The sequence below is a fragment of the Oncorhynchus gorbuscha genome, linkage group LG06 (genome assembly GCF_021184085.1).
Source record: "Oncorhynchus gorbuscha isolate QuinsamMale2020 ecotype Even-year linkage group LG06, OgorEven_v1.0, whole genome shotgun sequence".
Lineage (NCBI taxonomy): Eukaryota > Metazoa > Chordata > Actinopteri > Salmoniformes > Salmonidae > Oncorhynchus > Oncorhynchus gorbuscha.
The window spans coordinates 75,122,949-75,137,464 of record NC_060178.1 but is presented as its reverse complement, the minus strand read 5'-3'; the positions used below and the strand labels follow the sequence as shown (position 1 = coordinate 75,137,464).

At 40.8% G+C, this 14,516-nt stretch overlaps 1 protein-coding gene across 2 annotated transcripts in view; it reads left to right on the top strand.

Moving 5' to 3' along the window:
* The window catches only part of LOC124038328 (heterogeneous nuclear ribonucleoprotein L-like), a 56,812-nt gene extending 54,626 nt beyond the window's left edge, over window positions 1–2,186 (top strand). For both annotated transcript variants that reach the window (XM_046354068.1, XM_046354067.1), the window contains exon 13: window positions 569–2,186. In XM_046354068.1, the coding sequence (XP_046210024.1) occupies window positions 569–624 (56 nt within the window). In that variant the 3' untranslated portion in view covers window positions 625–2,186. The remainder of the gene's footprint in view (window positions 1–568) is intronic.
* Window positions 2,187–14,516: the final 12,330 nt, after the last annotated feature.

Here is a 14,516-nt window from a genome sequence, read left to right as displayed (position 1 = left end):
CAACCGTTAGAAGTCACTCTCAGCATGAGAACTGATAGTGCCACATACAGTCTGAGAAATGCCCATAAAATTGGATTTAGACCAAACTTACATGAAGACCTGAAGATAATAAATATATTTTTCCTGGGTGAAATAGCATGAGGGACATGTTATAAAATCCAAAGGGGAGAAAGCTGTCAATGCTGTCTGTTCTAGCAGCAGGTGGTTCTTTTTTACATGATTTCTCCTGTCTGTGTTGGTTGGCACCACAGGTGTTTCAGCCTGGCCCTGTGGAATCAGTCGCTGTCAGAGAGGGAGATTAGATGTGTGTGCTTGTGTGTGTGTGTGCTTGAAGGGAGATAGAGGGAGCACACTAGGACAGGAGTCTGCACCATCTGCTGCACACCTTTTCTCTTCCCAGACCGGACATAACGCTCCCGTCTTCAGAATTCTCCCTGCCAATGTCCCCAACAGAGTGTGCACGTGTGTGGGCATGCCATATGATCATGTGTGTTTGTTTATGTGTAGAGATATGTGTGAGTGTGTGTGTGTAGTATGTGTGTAACCTCGTGTGTCTGACCTTTTCCAGATGGCTCTAACCCCTACACCCTGAAGCTGTGCTTCTCCACGTCCTCTCACCTCTAAAGACCAGTGCACCAGCAGGAGAGGGAGAGATGGAGATGGAGAGAAGGAGAAGCGATGGTACTGGGAGGGACAGACTACTAAGCTGACAAGACACTGATAAAGAGGGCCCTCATCCAGACTGACTGGCTCCTCTTGAAGTGGAGAAGACTACTGAAACACAGATGTGTGAAACACTGGAGATTGAAGAGGTTTTTTATCTTGCACCTCTTATTTTGGAGTATTTTTTGTCCTCTTCGTTTTTTGTTTTCTCTGTATAGAGAGAGCCAATCAGAACTAAGAACTGAGAGATGGCACCCTGTCTCTTCCCGGCATCCATTGGGGCTGAGCATGGTACCTTAACAGGTGACCCCTGAAAAGACGTGTTGTGGACAGAATAAGATGATTGGTTCATTTTTGCGTTGTGTTTGAAGACTTGATAAAGGACATCTATTATGCCCATGCTGGTGAAGACCTATCCAAGATGGTCGCCATATTTATGGGTTGACAGCGCAGCTTTTATGCTCGGCACATTCTGTTGAGCAGCAAAAACTCAGTCGGTACTTCAGTGGAACAATGTGTCAATATGAATTTTAAATCACACTGTAATGTGATAATATGTAAAGGTGTATAGAATTGAAATGGAAGTTCTCTTATGGAGGGGTGGGACGGGGGGGAAGGGGGAATATCAATCTTATTTGAAGACATTGTGTCAGCAGGTGTTTTGCTTTGGAGTGGACTGTTTAATGACGCCTTTGTATGATGTTTACACATGAAGAGCCCATGGTCTGTGTCGTATGTCAGTGTTTTGGGGCACTCTGTTTGAGTGTTAGTACTGTGTTAGTATCATGGCTCGCCTGCACTGGTTCAGTGTCAGTGGTTTAGCACATTCGGATTGTTTTAGTGTTTAGTGGCACGCCGATATGTCTTATGTTCACAAATGGCTGTATCCAGAATCATTGTGCATCATCCCTAGCTCTTTTCCTGATTAATTAGCAAATATAGCAACAATGTTATAGAGATATGTTTTATTTTTAAAACCCTCAAATACCTATAAGGTTATTTGGGAACAGCCCTGCCAAAGAGGGTAACAAATAATATGATTGTACAGATGCTTTGTACAAGAATTGTGGAATTCCATTTTACTTGCAAAATAAGGAAATGACACGTTAACACCATATTCCATGGGTCTACTCTGTATATTGTACTGTATAACGTGAGCAAATACATAGGTGTTATTCAAACCTTTCTGCAAGTAGCAGATTGTAGTTTTTGCCACTACAGTGAAGGGTTGTCCAGCCATCAGGATCTGGGTTTGGTTGGATCTGGATGCATGCTGTGAGCGTGACACTCATTAAACATTCAGCAGTCTTCAGATCTTCTTGCATCTTTATGATTCGATAATTGTTCCACGTCGTGAGTTACATTTCAAAAGGCTTGAGTTACCATAAACAGCAGTCTTGTGCTTCATTTAATGGTATCATCAAACGTAAGGAGGGTCTTAAATTCTCACTACACGCATGTTCAGATAGGTAGTACCCATGATGTCCATGTCTGACTGGTCATTAAATGGCATTGTGTCTGTGTCTTTGTGGTGGATTTTGTGTTTGAGTTTGGTAATCTGTGCCAGTGATAGTCATTGGAGTGACACCAGAATAAAATCTTCATGAACACTACTGAGTGTGTAGTCTCCAGCCCTATGAGCTTTGAGAACACACTCCCACGAATCCTCTTAAACAAACTTCAGAGGATCTCTCTGCCCACAAATGTATCTCTGAGGGTTTGTCAAAATAGAATAATGCAACCTTTTGGCTTCCTAGAGCCACATTGTCAAACACACAGCGAAAGCTTTACTTTTCATGACTTGAGAAAACATAGACGTACATTTAAATGTGGAGAGAGCTGGTTGGGAGGAAGGGACAAAAGAAGAGGAAATGGAAGGATGGAAACGGAGGCACACACACACAGTAACATTTCATGCTAGTTATTTTTCCTTTCAGATGAGATACTGTGCACAGCTAGTGACATGTACTCAAATAACAAACATGTCTTGCTCTCTTAACTGAAAAACCAAGAAAAACATAAACTTATACAAACCCAAGTGGGCACACACTCACAAACACCTCTCTCCACCCCCACACAATCTCTCTCTTTCACACTCCAGCCTGGTCTCTACCCACAACTTTAGAGAATGTTCCCTTCAGTCTCATTAGGTCATTAACTAACGTTCTCATAAAAATGTTCCTGTGATGTGCAAGGAAAGTTCCCAGTACATGTCCCTTAATGTCAAATAGAACTTATCCACAACATGGTTACCATGCTCACAGAACTTAAGATATTAATGTGATAGACACATTTCATGGGAACGTTGCAAGAACATTCATGTGTCCAGGTTTCTGAGGGTTATGAGAATACTCCCATCAACATCCCACCGAACATACACATAACAGGGTTGCCATGTTCTCAGAATAAAAAATATGAATGTTCTAGGCGTGTTTCATGAGAATATTGCAAGAACAATCCTTTGCTCAGTTTTCTGAGGGTTAGGAGAATACTCCATCAACATCCCACCAAACATACATTACACAGAACATGGTTGTCATGTTCTCAGAACACAAGATATTCATGTCTAGACAAGTTTCACAGGAACGTTGCAAGAGCTTGTATGTGTCCCCCCCAAAAAATGCCTTTACCCATCACTGTTGCCTTCATGCATTCACAGCTCTTCGTCTGTTGGCAAGGGATCGTTTTTAACATACAGTCTTTTAAACTTACGCATTTGACACACAATTGCATTGTGCATGTTCATTTATACAGTAATCATTCTTCAACATGTCCTCACCTATGATTTAAAGTCACACCATCTTTGTTCGTGCTATTCTGATCCTTCTGCTGCGCCACCATGTCCATGCCAGGTATCAGTTAGTCTGGCTATTTTCTCATCATTGATTTTATTCACTTATTTCAACAATTTAAGGGCTTTCCGTATAGTTGTCTAATTTTGGTGGTGCATATCAACCTGTTTTAATGATACTCCTGAATCACTAGGACCAATAAACTATTTTCTTGAGTGTACCTTTAACAGAGCTGAGATTTACTTCAAAGTGTATTCACCCTATTGCTTACACCTATCAAGTTGTTTCAGATCTACACAAGTGCTTACTGTAGGAATGAGGGGTTAGGGCAGTGTTTCCCAAACTCGGTCCTAGGTACCCCAAGGGCTGCACATTTTGTGTTTTGCCCTAGCACTACACAGCTGATTCAAATAGTCATCTAATTATCAAGCTTTGATCATTCGAATCAGCTGTGTAATATCAGGGCAAAAACCAAAACGTGCAGCCCTTGGGGTACCTAGGACCAAGTTTGAGAAATATTGGGTTAGGTTTTCTTCTAGACAGGGCCTAACTACACTGTCCCAATAAGCACATTCCCTACAGATATCCTTATTAGGACAGTGGTTAGGGTGTTTGGTATTGGTGGCCTGGGTTTGAGACCTGCTATAGGGAGTCACCCTACTCTCACATTCTTAGCAATACATACTGAACAAAAATATAAACGCATCATGTAAAGTGTGGGTCTCATTTGTCATGAGCTGAAATAGAAGATCCAGAAAATGTTCCATACGCACAAAAAGCTTATTTCTCTCAAATGTTGTGCACAAATTTGTTTATATCACTGTTAGTGAGCATTTCTCCTTTGCCAAGATAATCCATTCACCTGACAGGTGTGGCATATCAAGAAGCTGATTAAACAGCCTGATCATTACACAGGTGCACCTTGTGCTGGGGACAATAAAAGGCCACACTAAAATTTGCACTTTTGTCACACAACACAATGCCACAGATGTCTCAAGTTTTGAGGGAGCGTGCAATTGGCATGCTGACTGCAGGAATCTCCAACAGAGCTGTTGCCAGATAATTTATTGTTAATTTCTCTACAACAATAAGTTGTTTTAAATAATTTGTCAGTAAATCCAACTGGACTCACAACCGTGGTGCTGAGGACTATTTATGTCTGTAATAAAGCCCTTTTTGTGGGGAAGAAAAAAATAGTATTCTGACTGGTTGGGTTTGGCTCTCCAGTGGGTGGGCCTATGCCCTTCCAGGCCCACCCATAGCTGCTCCCCTGCCCAGTCGTGAAATCCATAAATGAGGTCCTAATCAAATCAAATGTATTTATATAGCCCTTCTTACATCAGCTGATATATCAAAGTGCTGTACAGAAACCCAGCCTAAAACCCCAAACAGCAAACAATGCAGGTGTAGAAGCACGGTGGCTAGGAAAAACTCCCTAGAAAGGCCAAAACCCAGGAAGAAACCTAGAGAGGAACCAGGCTATGAGGGGTGGCCAGTCCTCTTCTGGCTGTGCCGGGTGGAGATTATAACAGAACATGGCCAAGTTCTGTTCATAAACGTTCATAAATGACCAGCATGGTCAAATAATAATAATCACAGTAGTTGTCGAGGGTGCAACAAGTCAGCACCTCAGGAGTAAATGTCAGTTGGCTTTTCATAGCCGATCATTGAGAGTATCTCTACCGCTCCTGCTGTCTCAAGAGAGTTGAAAACAGCAGGTCTGGGACAGGTAGCACGTCCGGTGAACAGGTCACTCAGTAAAATCGTGGAAATTATTTCATGTTGCGTTTATACTTTTGTTCAGTATATGTTAATGTCATTGTTGATGTTTTGAATTGCATTTATCAGACATTTTAATTGTTTATATGGAAATGTCATTAGAAATTGGAAATATTATTTATGCGTCTTTGTTTATTAAAATTATGTGCAGACATTTCTCCTCTTTCACACATTTATGGAACTTTGGCTTCCAGCTTTGTGCCTTTGTGCACAACCTCCAGAAGCTTGATTAGGTTGGATGTGTTTCTGGACAAAGATATCAACGCGGTCTTTGCAGAGTTTGCATTTGACTAAAATGTTGTCCTCTTTCTACTCAATTAACTCGAAAATAATGGGAGCATTTACACAAGGAAAATGTTAAGATAATTAATTGTAACGTTGAGAGTCGGGATGCAAGTTCAGGGAGTGAATACATTTAATAAATCAACAACACAAGAACCACAAACAGCGCACCGACAAGAAACAGAAACAATGACGACTGGGGAAGAAACCATACGGAGTGACATATAGAGGGCAGGTAATCAAGGAGGTGATGGAGTCCAGGTGAGTGTCATTATGCGCAAATGCACGCAATGCTGGTGACAGGTGTGCGCCATAAACGAGCAGCCTGGTGACCTAGAGGCCGGAGAGGGAGCACAAGGAACAGTAATACAGCTGCCATCTTTCTTAGATTTTTTTTCAGCTTGATAGCCTATTGGAAATGAGTTAGACTACAACACGAATTTCGTTAGCATGAGACAAGGCTTTAATAAATAATGTATACATAACTTGCATGTAGAGATACAGTGGGGCAAAAAAGTATTTCGTCAGCCACCAATTGTGCAAGTTCTCCCACTTAAAAAGATGAGAGAGGCCTGTAATTTTCATCATAGGCACACTTCAACCATGACAGACAAAATGAGAAAAAAATCCAGAAAATCACATTGTAGGATTTTTTATTAATTTATCTGCAAATAAATACTTTTTTGCCCCATTTTATATGTATATATTATTATATATATATACTGTATTCTATCCTATTCTACAGTATCTTAGTCTATGCCGCTCTGACATTGCTCGCCCAAATATGTATTTTTAGAAATTACTGCACTGTTAGAGCGAGAAACACAAGCATTCCGCTACACCCACAATATCATCTGCTAAACATGTATATGTGGCAAGCTAGCCACTGGAGGACAACAACAGAGATGCAACAATTCAAGTATATCTGTCAACGATGTATGCTCTCAATGGTATTTGATAGGAGTGATGCCAAATCCAAGCTGGCTTCCCATGACAATTGTTTTTGGTGTGCCAGGACTTTTCACAGTTGAGCTCAACGCTGATTGGCACATTTGTTATACTCTTGTCAAGGAAGGCCAGATGCTTGTAGGAAAATGATGAAACACAGAGAGACAAAATAAAAAAAATAAAAAAATGATTTGTACATTTTTGGGGAAGCCTGGCTTTCTTTGGCATCCATAAATGCACACCACTGTTGATTTCCATCTTTCTAGATAAGATAGGTGTGTTGTAACTGTTGCCAAATAATGATATAAACATATATTGCTAAGAATGCGAGAGTAGGGTGACTCCCCTAGCAGGTCTCAAACCCAGGCCACCAGCACCAATGACCTAACCACTGTCCCAAAATGAGTTCTCTTTAGGTCATGTGCTTATTGGGCCAGTATAGTTAGGCCCTGTCTAGAAGAAACCCTAACCCCTCCCCCCTAGGCACATGTTGAAGAATAGTGATTGTATAAATGAACATGCAGAATGTAATCATGTGTCAAATATGTCAAGTTAAAAGCACTGTGTGTGAGTATTCCTAACCTTGCCGACGTGCAAAAAGAGCTGTGAATGGATCAGTAGTTCACCATTCAAGTCCTTCATGGCTGTGGTAACAGTAACAAGGTGTACTGTAATTGTTTGGGAGGAAGAATATTTATTTGGGACTGATACAAAGAAATGGTTTTATGAAACGTGTCTAGAACATGAATATCTTATATTGTGAAAACATGACAACCATGTCCTGTGTATGTTTGTTGTGACGTTGATGTAATGCTCTCCTAACCCCCAGAAAACTGATGTATTTGATACCATTCCACTGATTCCACTCCAGCTGTTACCACAAGCCTGTCCTCCCCAATTACAGCGCCGCCAACCTCATGTTCTTGCAACGTCCCTTAAACGTGTTTAGGACATTACTGTTGTATATTCTTAGAAAATGGTAACCACGTTGTAGATCATTTATGTTTGACATTAAGGCAATGTTCTCCTAACTTTACCACCAAAACATGCTACAAATGTTCTTAGAAGGTTTTTGCTAACATAGATAGAATGTTCCACCAAACTAATGAAAAACTGGACACTCAAACATTAGGGGAACATTATGTGCTACATTACAAAAATGTTGTTAGCTGGGTAGCTTTTCTGCACACTCATTTGATTTTATTCTTATTATTTATATTATTAAAATCACCCTTGGTACCCAGTAACCCGTTGGGGGGTGCTGGTCTCTCTAGTGACCCTCTAAATTAACAGTGCCTGTTGCTGTCCCTGTGTGGGTCTCTCATATTTCTTTAGCCTGCTGCGACACTCTAAGAATAGAAGTAGAACAGATTAGTCCAGCCTGAGCCTCTCTCTGCTGAGGCCTTTTCTAGTTCCCTGATTTTCTTTATTTAGCCACTGACCCACTCATCATTTCTCTTTGGAATGCAGTGCAGGTCAAAGACTCATTAGCATATTAAGGCTGTATGCATGTTTTTATCATCACTGCGTCTTATGGTCAGCACTTAAAGTATTATGAGTGATATAAACCAAGAGCAAGGATTTAGTAGGAAGATATTAGCTATGAACTTACACAGACTTTACAAGAGCACAGAGAGGGACTCCAATGAGGAAGTCAAAATTAGCACAGATGTCCTTCAGCTCTATGTGGCCCAGTTTTATAGGGGAGCCAGACCTATCTACGTAAACAGGTGCCGTTGAGCCCAGAGATACACAAAGAGATCCTTGTCTCTTCATACAGTAGATTCCCAGTAACAAATCCGTTGTGATTCTAGCCTCATGTACAAGGCTTGATGGCTCTCCTGTAAGCTGACAGCTAGCTCTAGTTCTCTGTACCTGAAAACCACACATATAACGGCAGAGGAGCATGTTACATATGGGAAACGTCCTTCAGGAGAACCAAAATGCCACATTTAATCCTGGCTCAGTTGTCCTGGCCTTTGGGTGTGTGTGTGTGTGTGTGTGTGTGTGTGTGTGTGTGTGTGTGTGTGTGTGTGTGTGTGTGTGTGTGTGTGTGTGTGTGTGTGTGTGTGTGTGTGTGTGTGTGTGTGTGTGTGTGTGTGTGTGTGTGTGTGTGTGTAGGCATATGTGTGAGTTTATCACGTGTGTGTGTTTACTGTATCCTGAGAGTGTGTGTTGGTCCAGTGCCACCTGCCCGGATACCCGACCGCAGCCTTTATCTTGGGTTGAGTAAATCTTTTATAGCACTGTGAGAGGTTATTTGAGGGCAGCTGTGAATCCCACCTTGAGCCATCCAGCGGACAGTCATACTACGCCAGTCCAGCATCACTAACCAGTGAGCTCTGGTCATGAAGATCATTCATTTCAGAGGCAATCCGCACAGTTGCGACTCATCTGCCAGGTTGTGGTGTGCACAGTATGTCACAGGTGTTGGGTTTTTCCAACTTGTGCGTTGCTTTGCAGTGTGGTATCAGAAAGAAAGTAGATAAGCCACTGCAGAAGGTGCTAATGTGTAGCGTGATCCTTTTTTGTTGTAATGAGGCACAAAGATTGCAACGATTACGCAAAATGTACCGTACGCCAATGTAATGAGCATCCTGTGTGCACGCAGCGTTACAGTGTGTGCGGCAATGCAGACTTTGTATGGACAGGGTCAAGCTGGGCCCTAGTGTCAAAGAGGACTACTGTAGGTAAGTGAATGGGTTGATACAGCTTTAAGGCGAAATATTCACTTCCTAATAACCCTCTGCCCAACTTTTAATGAACTCATTTATATAACTCCCATGAACCCTGGGGAGAGAGCCAAGTTCAAGCCCTGCCAATACAAACACACTATCTGACAAATTAGGCTACGAAAGCAAGTTTGTGGAAGTCTGACTAGCCGAAATGAATCAAATAGAGGGTTATCTTGTGCGTGTTCTTTTTATTGTGTCAGTGTTGAAGGATTATAATGCATATGTCTCACATTTTGTAAAACACTCACAGCTATTCATTACATTATGGACCTCCACACCTACCACTTACTGTACAGTGACTGATCATCACATTTAGCATGCCCTTCTGTGTCACCTCTCCTATTCAGAATGAATTTATGACAGAGGTTTGTCCTTGCCCTTTTTTTTCCACAAGAGAAGAAATCGAGCGTGAACACGAACAATAGCCTTATAAAATTCAAGATAGTTGGGAACAGATTTTCGATATCCCAATACCATGGCATTTGGTCTAGGAATTGATAAACAAAACAACAATTGACGGATCAATTTGTTATTTTCAATATAAGCTATTATATGAAATTATCGCTACAAAAAGAACGCTCAGTATGTGGGGCATCAAACAGTCAGACCGGTGCAGACTCTGTCACGTGGAAACAGAATCAATAGAGCCTCTCTTTTGGTAGGCTACTGTCCATAGGTTGCTTTTTTTTTGGTAGGCAGCTCCAAGAATGATTGTTATGTTATCACATCAGGACCTGCAAACTGTATTGTTGGGGGATTTGAAGGACCATAGTCAGTTAATAGGAAATATTGTGATCTTGGGTAAAATGTTTATTTTCAGGGCATTTTCGGCAGAAATGTTGCAGATGGGGAGATTCAAGTCCTTAGCGAGACACCATGGTAGAATGGAGGGATGTATTACAAGAGGAAATATTAGAATGATGATTTACTGGGAAAGATGGTATTTATCTGTGGCTGTCTGAAGGTTAGAATTAATAATGAGTGTTGGGATAAATGCATAGCCTAAACATACACTACAAGTCAAATGTTTTAGAACACCTACTCATTCAAGGGTTTATCTTTATTTTTACTATTTTCTACATTGTAGAATAATAGTGAAGACATCAAAACTATGAAATAACACATATGGAATCATGTAGTAACCAAAAAAGTGTTAAACAAATCAAAATATATTTTATATTTGAGATTCTTCAAATAGCCACCTTTTGCGTTGATGACAGCTTTGCACACCTGATGACAGCTTTGCAAACAAATGTTAGAGGTCCTTCAATCAGAGGTGAGGGTGGGGCTGTAATTATTGTATGTTTTGCGTTTAGTTATTTATGTTTTGTGTTTTGGTTTGACACTGTGAGCGGTTTGTGTGCTGGTCCTGGTGGTTATGGGTGACCTTGCTTCCATGTCCACCCAGGCGTCGGGCAAGGCTTGGTCCTTCCCGCCCTTAAAAAATCACTTTGGCCAGGGGCTTCGCGCTGCTGGCATCACTGGGCGGGTGGCCCGAGCTCACCCACTGGGCAGAGCATCCACGGATGGGAGCGGCCATTCGTATTGTTTTTGTATTGTATTGTTGATTTAATTCAAACTTAATATATAGATAGATAGATAGATAGATAGATAGATAGATAGATAGATAGATAGATAGATAGATAGATAGATAGATAGATAGATAGATAGATAGATAGATAGATAGATAGATAGATAGACTTTGTTGACTTTCAAACAACTGAAGCAAAATTAGGTGAAGACCTGAACAATCTTGAGGGCCTGTTTTATTGTGTTTGTTCTGTTCCACAAGGAGACCATTTCCTCAATCAACGTTACTAGATGTTTACTGCTCTTATCCAAATAGTGATAGCAGGAAGCAGATTATATGAATTGAGGTAAATAGCAGAATGCACCTCTAAACCAAAGAGTTGTATTGGTTTTTAAAGTGCTTCAATGTGTACTACTGCTAACAATAATGGCTAGACAAAGATAAACCGATACAGAATCCAGTCAGCTCCATGGGCTATTTACAGTATACACATTTTTCAGTAGACTATGTGATTTCCTTAGTCCCTCTATGGTGGGTCTACAAAGCTCTCAAGTTCCCACCTCATCCTCTCTGACCTAATTTTCTCCTCAAATTGTCTAGAGAGCAGTGTGAACAGAGGACAGTGATGTAAGTAGATCTATCAGTTTCTCTCAAGTGCACTGCGGGTACTAGCAATCCTTGGTCTAGTCTTCTCTGAAGAATACAAAAGGGTTTCTTTCTTTCTCCCCCTCACCACAAACCCCACCTGCCACTGCTGCTAGAATCAATAGACCAAGTAAAAATATATGGGTACATTTAGAGACAACTTCAGCTTTTAAGTCTTCTCTGGGTGTATATACAGAAGGAACACCTACATACTGTGGTGGTTATGCTATTAGCTGGCCAAAATTTGACTACATGAAGAGTGCACTACTGCTCATATAACCGTGTGTCAGCAACAAAAGAGTGATCAAATTAAGATCCCAAACTTGTAGCCTACAGTGCACTCATTTCATTCTCTCCTCTGCCTCTAAAAATGCTCTGCTAAGCCTGAAGCATTATTCAACCAAACCAAGACTTAATTTCTGTGTGGCCTGGTTTGAATGACCCAGTCTCCTCTGCAACTTCTCATTTGAGAATCACCTCCACATCTGATATTTATGAATGCGAGAAAGGCATTTGGAATCTTAAATAACTAAAGCTATCGGTGTGTAGAGTATAAATTATTTGTATTTTTTAGGAGACTCTTCTATAGACATTAGCCTATATTAGAAATTAGGTATCTAAAATTAAAGCTAACCAAAATAAACAAATAAAGTTCAATTGTCAAAAGCAAATGCTATACCCTACATCAAATTCCTTATAAGAAGCAAACCAGTCAGCACAATTATTATAATACATTTCTTTAGGGGGTAGATCAGCTTTAATATTGCAGATAGATTGAAGCCTCTATCAATGTAATTGTCTGCATCATTTCCAATGCCCCGTATATTTTGGGGAAAATATATATACACATAACAGTGCCTTCAGAATGTATTCACATCCCTTGATTTCTTTCACATTTCAGACTTATTCTAAAATGGATTCAATTGTGTTCATGGGAGGACACGGGTGTTCATGGGAGGACACCACGGAAGAAGCCACCGTTGTCCAAAAAAACCATTGCTGCACGTCTGAAGTTCGCAAAAGAGCACATGGATGTTACCAGCGCTCTGGTAACATATTCTGTGGACAGATTAAACGAACGTTGAGTTGTTTGGAAGGAACACACAACACTATGTGTGGAGAAAAAAAGGCACAGCACACCAACATCAAAACCTCATCCCAACTGTAAAGTATGGTGGAGGGAGCATCATGGTTTGGGGCTGCTTTGTTGCCTCAGGGCTTGGAGTCCTTGCTATCATCGATGGAAAAATGAATTCCCAAGTTTATCAAGACATTTTGCAAGAGAATGTAAGGCTATCTGTTCGCCAATTGAAGCTCAACAGAAGTTGGCTGGTGCAACAGGACAACGACCCAAAACACAGAAGTAAATCAATAACAGAATGGCTTCAACAGAAGAAAATACGCCTTCTGGAGTGGCCCAGTCAGAGTTCTGACCTCAACCCGATTTCAAATGCTGTGGCATGACCTCGAGAGCGGTTCACACCAAACATCCCAAGAATATTTCTAAACTGAAAGTTTTGTAAAGATGAAAGGTCCAAAATTCCTCCTGACCATTGTGCAGGTCTGATCCACAACTACAGAAAATGTTGAGTTTATTGCTGCCAAAGGAGGGTCAACCAGTTATTAAATCCAAAGGGTCACATATTTTTTCCACCCTACACTGTGAATGTTTACACGGTGTGTTCAATAAAGCCATGAAAACATATCATTTTTAGTGTGTTATTAGTTTAACCAGACTGTGTTTGTCTATTGTTGTGACTTAGATGAAGATCAGATCAAATTGTATTACCAATTTATGCAGAAATCCGGGTAATTCCAAAGGGTTCACATACTTTTTCTTGTCACTGTATATATATATACACACATATACACACATATATATATATATGTGTATATATATATATATATATATATATATATATATACACACATACACATATATATATATATATATATATATATATATATATATATATATATATATATATATATATATATATATATATATATATAAACTCAGCAAAAAGTCCCTTTTCATGACCCTGTCTTTCAAAGATCATTTGTAAAAATCCAAATAACTTCACAGATCTTCATTGTAAAGGGTTTAAACACTGTTTCCCATGCTTGTTCAATGAACCATAAACAATTAATGAACATGCACCTGTGGGACGGTCTTTAAGACACTAACAGCTTACAGATGGTAGGCAATTAAGGTCACGGTTATGAAAACATAGGACACTAAAGAGGCCTTTCTACTGACTCTGGAAAAACACCAAAAGAAAGATGCCCAGGGTCCCTGCTCATCTGAGTGAACGTGCCTTTGGCATGCTGCAAGGAGGCATGATGACTGCAGATATGGCCAGGACAATAAATTACAATGTCCGTACTGTGAGATGCCTAAGACAGTGCTACAGGGAGACAGGACGGACAGCTGATCGTGTAACAGGTGTAACAACACCTGCACAGGATAGGTACATCCGAACATCACACCTGCAGGACAGGTACAGGATGGCAACAACAACTGCCCGAGTTACACCAAGAACGCACAATCCCTCCATCAGTGCTCAGACTGTCCGCAATAGGCTGAGAGAGGCTGGACTGAGGGCTCGTAGGCCTGTTGTAAGACAAGTCCTCACCAGACATCACCGGCAACAACATTGCCTATGGGCACAAACCCAACGTCACTGGACCAGACAGGACTGGCAAAAAGTGCTCTTCACTGATGAGTCGCGGTTTTGTCTCACCGGGGTGATGGTCGGATTTGCGTTCATAGTCGAAAAATTAGCATTATACTGGGACCTGTTGGATCAGAGGGTGAGAGCTAGAAATGTCTGGGAAATTGCAGGTGCCTTGGTGGAAGAGTGGGGTAACATCTCACAGCAAGAACTGGCAAATCTGGTGCAGTACACGAGGAGGAGATGCACTGCAGTACTTTATGCATCTGGTGGCCACACCAGATACTGACTGTTACTTTTGATTTTGACCCCCCCTTTGTTCAGGGACACATTATTCAATTCCTGTTAGTCACATGTCTGTGGAACTTGTTCAGTTTATGTCTCGGTTGTTGAATCTTGTTATGTTCATACAAATATTTACACATGTTAAGTTTGCTGAAAATAAACGCAGTTGACAGTGAGAGGA